This window comes from Drosophila sulfurigaster, chromosome X, assembly GCF_023558435.1.
Source record: "Drosophila sulfurigaster albostrigata strain 15112-1811.04 chromosome X, ASM2355843v2, whole genome shotgun sequence".
Taxonomy (NCBI): Eukaryota; Metazoa; Arthropoda; class Insecta; order Diptera; family Drosophilidae; genus Drosophila; species Drosophila sulfurigaster.
In genome coordinates this window covers 2,509,047-2,521,658 of record NC_084885.1, presented here as the reverse complement: position 1 = coordinate 2,521,658, position 12,612 = coordinate 2,509,047, and the positions used below count along the sequence as shown (strand labels likewise).

General features: G+C 36.7%; 1 protein-coding gene across 1 annotated transcript; it reads right to left on the bottom strand.

Annotated features, from left to right (window-relative positions):
- Positions 1-8,355: 8,355 nt before the first annotated feature.
- On the bottom strand, positions 8,356-11,375 carry LOC133849024 (uncharacterized). Its single transcript, XM_062284836.1, has 2 exons — positions 10,844-11,375; positions 8,356-8,881 (listed from the first exon to the last, which is right to left on the bottom strand). The coding sequence occupies exons 1-2, from the start codon at positions 11,025-11,027 to the stop codon at positions 8,649-8,651; spliced, it is 417 nt and encodes a 138-aa protein (XP_062140820.1). The 5' UTR covers positions 11,028-11,375; the 3' UTR covers positions 8,356-8,648.
- Between the last annotated feature and the right edge of the window lie 1,237 nt (positions 11,376-12,612).

Here is a 12,612-nt window from a genome sequence, read left to right as displayed (position 1 = left end):
AGGAGCAGACAGAGAGATGCAGGCGATTTATGAACTTGTAGTCGGAAGTGATTAGAGAGTCCAACGGTCTGCAGCCACCCTCGACTCAAGATGTGGCCAAACTGCACTCAGTTCAAGTGTGTGTGTGTGTGTGTGTGAGTGTATAATACATGTGTGTGTGTGTGTGTGTGCGATTGACACGTTCCATGTGCTCGATTTCGACTGAAAGTTCAGATGATTGCAACTTGCGGCTTTGCAACGCGAATGCTGCGAATGCTGGCAATGCATGGACGCCAAATTCATTCATTCAACGGACTCCAAGGTAAATCCCAAAAGCAACACCACACTCCACACTCCACAGCACAGCACAGCACAGCACAGCACACCGCAGTGCAACATTGTCTGTTTGGCTGGAATCGTGTCTGCCATGGAAATTGAATGAGTTGTGCGCGTGAGCCACGATCAGCGCAAGCTTTGCGTAGAGAGGCACAGCTGTTGCAGCAGCAAGGGAGTGAGGGAGGTGGACGGAGAGTCTGCGTCCAGCGATCGCCTTGAGGCCAAGCCACAGAGTCTGAGTCTGAGTCTGAGTCTGCGTCTGAGGCAGAGTGGCAGCATCGTTGTTGAAGCACACTGTGCACTTGCAACTCGCTCGCTCGCTGGCTTACTCGGCTTTTGGGGGTAATGAAGAATTATTGTGGCTCATTGTAAATGTCTCTAATTATGGTTCATTAATCAATAAAATTGTTTAAGTTGTCCCCCCCGTACCCCTCCCCCATCTCCTCCATCTCTCTCTCTCTCCCTCTCTCTCTTAGCTGTCTCGAAGATTATGTTCAAAGTTGAGCACGCCGCAAAGTGCGCGATATATCGACATGTGTATGGCGTGTATTGCCAGATCGTGATATTTGTAGTGGACACACGTTTGTCTCAGCTCCAGACAGCTGCCCTCTGCCCCTTCCCCCATCTTTAACTCGACTACAACTTAAAACTAAAACTAAAACTAAAACTAAAACTAAAAAAAAAAACTAAAACTAAACTAAGCCTGAAATTGCGCGCTTCAGTTCCGCTGAACTTTCTTATCGCTCTTTTAATGGCCTAATATGAGTTCTCGTTTCTGCCTCCTCCCTCTCTTTCGCTCTCTTTCGCTCTCTCTGTCAGTCTCTGTCTTTGTTGTAGCTGCGACCAGTGACGCTTTTGATAATGTGGCCAAGTCAACGTTTGCGCTCCACTGACTGAATGAAAGTGCGCGACTTTGGTGGTTCCAAATGGCTTCAGACGTGGCCCAAAGATCAACGCGCGTTGGCGACACATATCACTCAGCTCGCTGTCTCTATCTTTAGCTATGTGTGCATGTGCATGTATGTGTGTGTGTGTGTGTATCTTTGTGTGTCCAAAAGTGTACGTCATGCACATTTAGCTGCCCCCTCTCTCTCACTGTCGATGTGTGTGTCTTGGCCAAGGTAGATGACACGAGAGAACCTTCTCAATGCTGTTGCCTCTAGGGTTGCAACGCTCTTGGCGCTTTACCGGCGTGAAATTGGTTTAACCCACTGGTCACAATTGCACACTCACACACACACTCACACACATACTAAGTAGAGCTTAGAAGTGGAGTGGGGAATACAAATAGTTTGAAGCACATTAACATTAACATTAACTGAGCCGCAAAACGCGACAAGGGCAGCCGACCAGAGCCCCAAAGACATAGCCACAACCAGAGACAGAGTCACAGTAATTGCAATAACGATAGCCATTGCCATAGTCTGAGCGAAGCTATAGTCATTGCTATAGTCATAGTCGGAGCTATACTCATTGCCATTGCCATAGTCAAAAGCTGCGCAGAACCAGAGCGAGACCCAGAACTAGACGCAATACCAGAACCAAGTACTGTCCTCTGCTTTGGCTCTTATCTTTGTCTCCATATCTATACATGTGTTTGTCTTTGCCTATGCGTGTGCGTGTGTGTGTGTTTATGTGTTATAGCCATGGCAATGTCCAAGCACATATTACATACAAGTTAATTTAAGTGCAGTCTAAAAGTCGTTGCACTTGGCACGACAATCATTTAGATACCATTCGTATGAATGTGACTACGAGTGTAAGTGTGAGTGTGAGTGTGAGTGTGGATGTGAGTACTCATTTGAGTAGTTCAACCATTCATAGCAACTGCAATTACCAGCGTGAGTTAATTGAGCTCAAGAACTAAATGTATCTGAAAGATCTCTTCTTATTGATATTCACAACATTCCGACTACAACTTGTCGACACTTTATTCCAATTCAAAAGTGTACAAAGAAAATTCAATGTAATAATAATATTATTTTTATTACTGTTATAAGTATTATAATTAGTATTATTACACAACTCATGCCTCAATATATTCATAACGTTAACTAAAAAATGGTTAAAATGACTCAGACAAATACCACAACTTTCATGAACTGCTAAGATTGTGATTATTTAAATAAATAAATGCTTCAAATAATTTCATAACTTCTGAATGCTATTATCTTAATACTACTATTGTTAGAAATTAGTGAAACTTTTCGCCACACCAAAAAATTTGTTATATGAAGCGATAAATAAATATTTTAATTCATTCGAAAGTTCTGTAAGTTTTCCAATAAAAATTCACTTATCAAATGAAATAAAACTTTGTTCATCACATTAGTCAATGCGAAACTTGTAATAAATACTATAAAATCGACAAAGTCGAATAAAAAGCGTAATTTTGAAACTATAGTATGTAATTTTTGGTTGCGATCAGATAAAAATTTTAGAATTTATTTAAGAAAAACTTTAGTATGCAAAAACGCATACTTCAGATCAGATCTTAGCTGATTGGGCTGACATTTTGGTAGATTTTGTACAATATTAATATATCAAATGTAACTTTCCAAATGTTTTAGTATTTTTGTGGTATATTTATTGTATACTTGTATAATATTGTTTTATTAAAAATAGGTATCGAACACTATCCACTGTTGCTTTCTTACTTGAATGAATTAATAGTTAGTTTTAATATCATAAAACTACGTGTTTGCTTAGTAATTTATTATTTTTTATATTCATTAATGTGGATAATATATATCTATAATGGTATCTGTAATGTGCAATATAATTTAAGGTTTCTTTCTATATATAAAATCTAAAGCAGTTAACTCTAGTAATAAACTAAAACTGAACCAAATTATCCTGGGACATAGGTTTGTGTAGTGAAAGGGAGGGAGACTTATCGCCCCGTGGGCATCTTAACGGTTATCCACTGCCTCTGAGAGATGCGGGAGGAAGACAACCCACACCAACACCCTTTCCCCAACCCCCCCTCCACCAACGATGGCTGTCCACACGTTGAGCAGTTGCGGTCTGCAGCGGTTAGATGCGCCTGGCCGGCGTTTAATTTCATTCGCCTGCCTGCGTCTTGAAGAAGATTTCGAGTGATTTTTAATAATCGTCGTCGTTGCTGTTTTTGTTGTTGTTGTTGTTGTTGTTGTTGTTGTCATCATCATCATGGGGCGATTAAACGAGGCAGCGGCAACTGTAGCAAGCGACATCGCAACGACACGAATAACGATGAATAATCACAATGGAAGTAAAAATAGCGGCAGCGTCACCTACAACCAACACAACAACAACAACGACAACGACAACAACAGCAGCAAGAGCAATAGTAATAGGAATAATACACGTAATAATAATAATAATAAATATTTCTAAACAGTTAGTTACATTAAGAGCCGCAATGAAAACAGTAACTCACTTGTAAAGAAATAATTTGACTCGCACTTGGACTTTAATTTGCCACGAAAATGCCGCTTGCTGCTTGCCGCTTTGCCGCCCTCTTCGCTCCCCGCCCCCCTTCCATCTTTGCCGCTTGCTGCACTCGTTTGTGCCACATGGAGTTGTGTGTGGCTACAGGGCATAACGCCGCCGACGCCGACGCCGCCGTTTCTGCTGCTTTTCACCAGACACCACTAACAACAACAAGAAGCTCAAAGTCTTGGCTATTTCAAACTGAAGTTTGAATACACTTTCCGCCAATTTTATATATTTATTCTGTTAAGTAAAAGTTATCAATATATCAATATAATATATGTTATTATATTATATTATAAATAAACCAAGTTATAAGATAAAAAAAAAAAAATTAAACAAAAATTTCTACGATTCATATGTTGTTTAAATCCATGTCTTTTTTTTTCTAAAGCTAGTTATTACATATTAAATCAACATATCTATGCCAAACTTAAAAATACAACAAATTTTTTATAAAACATTGACAAGTAAACATCTTTAATTTCTGCCAATAATATGTACATATATACATATATATTATATAAATATGTACACACAAAGAGGAAAAAATCTAGATTGAAAAGTAGATTGTCGATTTAAGATTTTTTCGATCTTAAAAAAAAAACAATGCTAAAATAAGATTTTTATTTTGAACAAAACCCTAAGTCAAGATTTTAATGATAAATTTGCATTTAAGGGTTAAAAAACATCTTATTTAAAGATTAAAATCTTCTTCTATATTGAAAAGAAGATAGAAAATTTTGATTTAATTCCATTTGTATACCCGCTACCCATAGGGTAGAAGGGTATTATAACTTTGTGCCGACAGGAAATGTATGTAACAGGTAGAAGGAGGCATCTCCGACCCTATAAAGTATATATATTCTTGATCAGCGTCAACAGCCGAGACGATATAGCCATGTCCGTCTGTCCGTCTGTGTGTCTGTGTGTCTGTCCGTCTGTCCGTCTGTCCGTATGAAACACTGGATCTCAGAGACTATAAGAGATAGAGCTATAATTTTTTTTCGACAGCATTTGCTATGTTTGCACGCAGATCAAGTTTGTTTCAAATTTTTGCCACGCCCACTTCCGCCCCCGCAAATCAAAAAAATCTAATAACAAGCGTAATTTTAAAGCTAGAATTTTGGTATATGTAATAACTACTATAGTAGTTATGATTTCTGAAAATTTGGTTGCGATCAGATAAAAATTGTCGAAGTTATTAAAGAAATACTTTTGTATGGGCAAAAACGCCTACTTACAAGGGGTCTGAGTTGCTTTGGCTGACAATCTGGTATATTGTGCCGTCTAGTGTATATTTTGAATGCGATACTATGTCGATATACCAAATATATCATTTGGTATATTTTTAGTATTTTTGTAGTATATTCGGTATATTTTGAGAAAATACCGCAAAATATATTTCTTTTATTCAAAATGGGTAGCGGGTATTTCACAGTCGATTACACTCGACTGTAGCTTTCTTGTTTATTCTCGATTTTGGCTCGTTTTTTCATGTTTTAAAATTAATTAAGATCCTCGGCAAGCTAATTAGACATATGTGTATTATATTATACTATATGAAAACTATTGCTATATCATATATATTTAATATTATATTAAAATTCATATTTTTAAACAAATTGTTGATTGTGTATATTTTTCAACAATAGTAATGTTTTTATATTATCATTGTATAGTATGTTTTATTAAACTATATAAATATACTTAGTATATTGTATAGTTTTATATTTAAATTCATTTAAATAAGCAAGTTGTTGAAAAGTAAATTTTTGAATTATATTTTATGTTATGGATGGAAAGTGTTGTCACACTTTGCTGATTAAAATGACTTTGCCCTTTTCATAGGGTATTGCAACGTGAACAATTGCTGGCTAAGCAAAAGTCAGGCAGGGAAGTTTAGCGTGGAGCCACATCGTAAAAGCGAGAGAAAGAGAGAGAGAGTGAGAGAGAGAGGAGCCTCCTCTTCGTTTGTCTTTGCAAGTTCCGATCTTTTGATGATAATCAGCAGCAGAAGCAGCAGCAGCAGCAGCAGTGGAAGAAGCTGCTGTCCCGCCGTTTGTTGTCGTTGTCGTCGTCTCTTTGTGGGCAGCGAGCGTGGAAACAGTTTGGGAAATCACATGCGACATTTGCTCAGCCGGCAGCAGCAACAGCAACAACAGCAGCAAACCGACCAGGGAGGTGGTAATCTTGAGCCAGATGCAGCTACTACACATTTGCCAAGAGCCCAACTGGCATTGGCATGCACGATTCACCGAAGCACCCAGCAAGCGTATTCCCTTGCACCTTTCTCCCACTCCGCACTCTGCACCGCACTCCGCACCGCACTCCCACTCCCACGGTGGTTTTATTCATTGGCCCCGTTACATGGAAGCCATTTGGCGACAGTTTTACCAGCCTCCTCTCTTTCAGCCTCTTTTGTGGCTGTGACTGTGGCTTCGCGACAATTTGCTTAAAAAAATAAATCACGAAAAAACCGCGAGACAGCCACAAGCACAAACCACCGACAACCGCCGACAGCCGCAGCCACCGCCAACTTGCACCACAATAAAATGCCCAGCAATATTAATAATGCCAATGGCAAAAAGGACCACAGACCCACACACACAAACACACACACACAAACACACACACACTCAAACTCAGAGCTCGTAACTGATCAGAGAAGGATCGCAATTGGCAAGTTTGTAAAGTTTGATGGCTTTCTGAGTGCACCAAGTGTTCTTCTTGTTCGTTCGCTTGCTTGCACAGTGGTGTGAATTCATTATACAAGTAGTGTAAAATTAACGAATCAGATCACATTTTACTGCATTTGGCATTTGAATTATTCTGCCAAAAGCACATATTGTTAAACTAAAGAAAAGTAACTAAAGTAACAAAAATAATATAATGCAAAAATTCAGAAATTTTATTTGCTCAGTTTAATTTTCGCAATTCCAGATGAGGCTGTTAAGCGAGGTATGAATGTAATAAGTTATTCATAATTTGCAATAAGAAAATTTTTACAATGTTCGTCAGTGCGCTTGGCTTAAATTGTATGGGAAAAATTCTTGTATATGTATATTTTTAATGAATAATTCTATTCGAATATTTTATCTCGCTTTACGGCCACATTGCATTATGACATGGAAATTATTTCCCGAATAGCAAAACTTGTTGAACTAAATCAAAGTAACAAAACTAACAAAAATAATGTAAGAAAAAAAATAAATAAATTTATTTTCAGTCACAATTGTGGCTGTTAAGCGAGGTATGAATATAATAAATTATTCATAATTTACATTAACAATTTTCCATAATATTCGATACTGAATTTGGCTTAATTTGCATGTGACAAATTCTTCATTTTCATAAGTCGATTTAACGTCCACATAGCATTTTGGCATGCAAATTATTATTCACTTATTTGCTTACTTAAATCAAAATCACTAAATTCAAAAAAAGTAGTAAATTTACTTATTTAATATTCTTAAGGCCAATTTTTTCGATTTCAACAGATATCCAAAAATTGTTATGATTATCCATAATTTGTGTTGAGAATATTATAGAAATTACTAAAATTACAATATTTGTATTATTTGATATAACACAAATTCTTGAAAAGTGATTTTAAATACTGTATTACATGTAAATTAAGTTTGTCAATAATTTCCGATCGATTTTCAAAACAAAGTTATCGACATTACCATTGATGTATGTATCGCATTAGTATCAAGTGGTTGCATTATTACAAATTATTAAAAATTATTGCAATGAAAGCATGAGATACAAATAAAATCTTTTCTTTTTAAAATGCCCAATTACTTTCTTAGGCATGTTGATCGATAACACACTACAGATCGATAACATCCATATGTCCATCAATGGCTGCAACTCTGTTGTACTCTCATTGACTGCCGTCGCATGTTGCCAGCCACCCACCCAGAGTTATGGTGGCTCTACCTACAGAGCTGAAACGGTGGCAACGACTGGGTTTGTGGAGACGAAGGAAGAAGAGGAGATGGATGGTGGATGGGGGATGGGGGAGTTGCGACAGCATTTGCGAAATTGTCAAATGATTTACATCCGACATATGTATGCTAAACTCACGAAATCTAACTGAGGCACGATTAGGACACAAGCGCGAAATTCGCCACGGTACAACGTGCTCGTGTGTTGTTGCACACACATGCACACACACTCATATACGTAAAGAGCAACACACACACACACACACACACCTGGAGAGTCAGACTCATTCACAGCATTGGGCATCATGTACATACAATCACCGTAGAGGTAATCGTAATCGTGGTTATGACAAATTTCAATGCATCACGTTGGCCAAGCGCAGGCTATGTTTAGAGAGGGGGGCAGTGAAGGAGGGGGTTGGGGAAATAACTGTGGGTGCACAGCGATCCTAATGCCACAAAATGCCGCTGCCTAGGCGTCGCAGTTGCCATCAAAGTAATTGGAACTTTTCTCACTTTCACGCGCACAAATTATACGACGACTGCGCAATTTTGAAGTCTGCCCGAAATAATCTACCAACTTTCTTATAGTTTTCCTTTTTTTTATTTGGGCTTTTGTGTTTTACATTTTTGTTGAGTTTGCTGTTGTTGTTGTTGTTGGGTTTTCGTTTTAGTTTTAGATTTAGCTGTTACTGTGATTGCTTTCTGTGACACGGCAGCTCATCTCATTGCTGCTTCGTGTTTGGCTAGTCATGACTTCCGCTCTGTCTCTCTCTCTATCTCTCTCGCATCCACTTCGACTAAATCCAGTTGCAACGTGTGCTTTGCCCCATTATGTGGCATGTGTGGTGCAATGTTCTGCTGCCCACACAAACAGCAAACCGCCAAATGAGCCAACAACCCCACTCAACAGTGGCTCGAGCTCAAGCTCGAGTGTCGATTGATCTGTTCAACGATGATCCATCGATCCATCGTCGCCGTCGTCGTCGTCGTCGTCGTCTTCATCTTCGTCCATCGTCTGACGTCGTCGACATCGTTGTCTCTTTTGATTGCACCCAAGTAACAGGAATTGTGACTGTCATGCTTAGTCAGAGCAAACCATGAATGTGCTTCTATTAGTTTGCTCTGCTTGCAGCGGGCTGTCAATCACAGATCAATCAAAGGTATCAGCTTTCGAATTTCGATTGACCAACAGCTAATTGATTACTTAGGTTCTCGAATGAATAGTTTGTTATAAATTAAACAGCAATTCAATAGCTTATCACTGAAAGGCTTTTGGAATCTTTTAAATAATTTTACTATATTAATGTAATGCAATTTAAATTATTGTTAACATAAAGCAGTCAATCAATAATATATATACATATATTTCATATACAGTTTGTGTACTTTTATTTTCTCTTTTTTCCAAATAGAACTTTCATTAAAAAACTTTTAAATAATTATAACAATATGAGACTTCAATCTTCTTCAATCACAATCACTAACAAAACTTGTCATAATTCTATTCTAATTCTAATTTCATAAGTTATCAGACAGATTTATACATACATATATGAATATATCAATCTATCAATCAATAATTAGTTCTGCCTGATACAAAGACTCTACTTTATTTTCGCAATCCACATATGCTGAAGATGAAATCAAAATTCTTATACATACTATATGCGAATATATATGCTGATCAATCATGGATCAATCATAATTATAGATTATTATATTCAGGCCTGATATAAAGATTATTATATTTTCTCTGAATTTCAAATCCCTCTTTTCAATATGTTTGTATTCTAATCAATCATGAGTCAATCGAAACAAAGTCTTTTCTATGTTCTGTCATTAGCAAATGTCATTTATTAGTTGCAATTGCTAAAGATGGAAATAGAAATCTTATGCGAATACACAAATTTACTTCTCAATCATAGATCAATCATAGTTATAGATGATTACATTAAGGCCTGATATAAAAACTTATATTTTTTCTCTCATTAGCAAATTCCATTTATGAGTTGCAGCTGCTGAAGATAAAATCGAAAAACTTGTATAAATCTGAGTAGACACTTATTTTAATCAATCACGGATCAATTAATGGAGTTTATTTACATACAAAGTCTTTTCTTTCTTCTTTCATTACCAAGTGCCATTTATGTGCAGCAACTGCTAAATATAAAATCAAAAATCTTATGCACACTATAAGAGTATATACAATTTGTTTATCAATCAGGAATCAATCATGACGTTAGATGAGTTCTTACATCTTCTCTTATTAGCAAATCTCATTTACTTTTTGCAACTCTTGAGCTGTCACGTTCAAATCGCTGGCTTCTTCTGAGTCGCAGTCAAGCAAGTTGCCCACATCTTTATACCAACAGGCAGCACGAGACAACTGTCCGGCATAAATATTTGATTGAGGAAGAGGAAGAGGCCAGGCTGGCTTATCGCGTGCTTTTCACCTTTCAAAACTGGCCAACTTAAAAGTTTTCCAACCGAAGCGTGTGTGTGTGGGTTTCTGTGTGTGGAAAGTCTTTTCAAATGAGGCAGGGCTGTTGGGCTAACTAATTCAGGAAAAAAGTGTATCATGGCCTAGTCAAGTATTTGTTGTTGTTGTGGTGGAGTTCTGTTTCCGCCTTGCCCTCGCTTGCCATTCAATTTGCTTGCGTTTTAGCAAAACTTTTCAATTTTTTGTTGAGGCAGGGAGAAGAGTGCGGTGGCGGTGGCGATGACGGTGGCGGTGGCGGTGGCAAGGAGCTGGTCGACGAGTGAAAAGAATGCATGAAGACTTATCAGTTGGACATGCTGTATTTTAATTGTGGGCACTCGAGTGTGAAGCCGGGCCAGCAAAACAACATCGACAACAACAACAACGGCGATGACAACAATTTGCTGCCTTGTGCAGACCTCGCTTCAAATACAAGAACAAAAAAAAAAAACAAAGTTTGTTTAAGATGGGCCAAGGGGTCGGTCGTCAGGTACAACACACATTAGAGGCAGGCGCCCGCACAAATGGCCAGCAACTCCCCCGGAATTTTCTTTCTCTGACTCCCTGACTGCTCGCCCTTCCCCTTCCCCTTCCCCTTCCCCTTCCCCTACATACTCACATGCCTGATAAAGTGCTTCACGTGAATCCAAAGTTTTGTTGTTCCACATTTTTTGGTTATCGCCACCACATCGTGTGTAGTGTTGATAAACATCAAACCGGCAAAAGCAAACGCATTTTTCCAACAATACTCCAGGTCCTGCTTCGTCTTTAGCTCCTTTTCCTTCCCCTATTTCCATCTCCATCTCCAGTTGCTGCTGCAGCGATACTGCCAAAAGTTGGACAATACTTTGCCTTTGTTCTTTTGGCCGACGTCGTCCAAGCGTAGCCCGCAAAATTCGACTTACTTTTAAATCCAGTGTCAAAGTTTAATTGTCAGCGACACATGTGATGCGCCCTCTTCTAACTGGGTCAACGAGGTAGCAATCAAGTCCTAATGGAGTGCCAAGGAGTTCTCTTCAATCCACTCAATAATTGAACAACATGCCAAGCTACTAACACCAAATATTTAGAGAGTATCTCAAAGTTCGGCTTTGAATTAACTACCAGCAACAATTCTTTTTAGAGTTAATCGCTATTTCATATAACAGTTTTAAAATCAACAATCAACAATCAACAATCAATACCTTTATGTTTCAAACCTTTTTTGGTTGCAATTAGATATTGTAGAAGTTATTAAAGAAATAATGTCGTATGGCAAAAAAATGATAGCTTACTTTGGTTGACAATTTGAAATGTTTAATTTTGAAAGTATGCAAATCGATATACCAAATTTAGCTTTCGGTATGTTTTAGTATATTTCGGCATATTCATTTGGTATACTTAAAGACTTAACAAATAAAATTTTTGTATATTTGTATATTTAGATTTTGGTATATTAATTTGTTATTTTTTAAAATATACCGAATATATCTTTCATTATATTTTTGTATATTTCGGTATATTACTTTGGATCATTTTAAGATATACCAATTCTAACTTTCTGTATATTAATTTGGTATATTTAAAGTTACACAAAATACAACTTTCGTTATATTTCGAAATATACTCAATATAAGTTTTTATATATTTTAGTATATTTCGGCGTGTTTCTTTAGAATATTTTAAGAACAACAAAATCTTAAATAATCAGAGATTTATTTTATTGTTATACTCAAAATAAAAATTATTTATAAATTGTACGCTCTCTATGCAATTTTTCGTTAACTGAGCTGTTACTTTTAATACAAATAAAAAAGTCAAAGTCATTTTCAATCCTTTTAAGAATATTTGATTATGACTCAATTTCACAATAAACCCAAATGTAATTGGACGACAATTTGAGCAGAAAATCTTTCAAGCGCATCTAAAAGAAAAAACTTCTATGATAAATAAATTTAAAAAATTAGAATACGTAATATAAATTGAGTAGTTTTTTGTAAATACGTTAAACGTACTTATTATGATTAGCAATTTATTTAATTTTTTTTATTTATTCAAGCACTTCACTTACTTAATTTAGTTACATTCAAATAAAATTTATCAAATCTGTAAGTCAACATATTATTATATATAAATAAAATGAATAAAAATATTACAAAAAATTAAAGAAAAAGAACTAAGATTTCTGGTTGACTTGAAATAATGTTGGAGAAATTTGGGAAAGCTCAAAAAAAAAAATCACTACGTTCAATACACTGTTTTGCTGTAATTGCATTTATCTGTTCCAGTAGAAGTTTTCTGTAATTTTTAACATATTTATTCTCCTCCAATTGTGAAACGTTGTTCTTAAAATAAAAATAAAATATATGAACTGCAGCTTCTCAGCTATGATTGAAGTAAAGTTTCTCA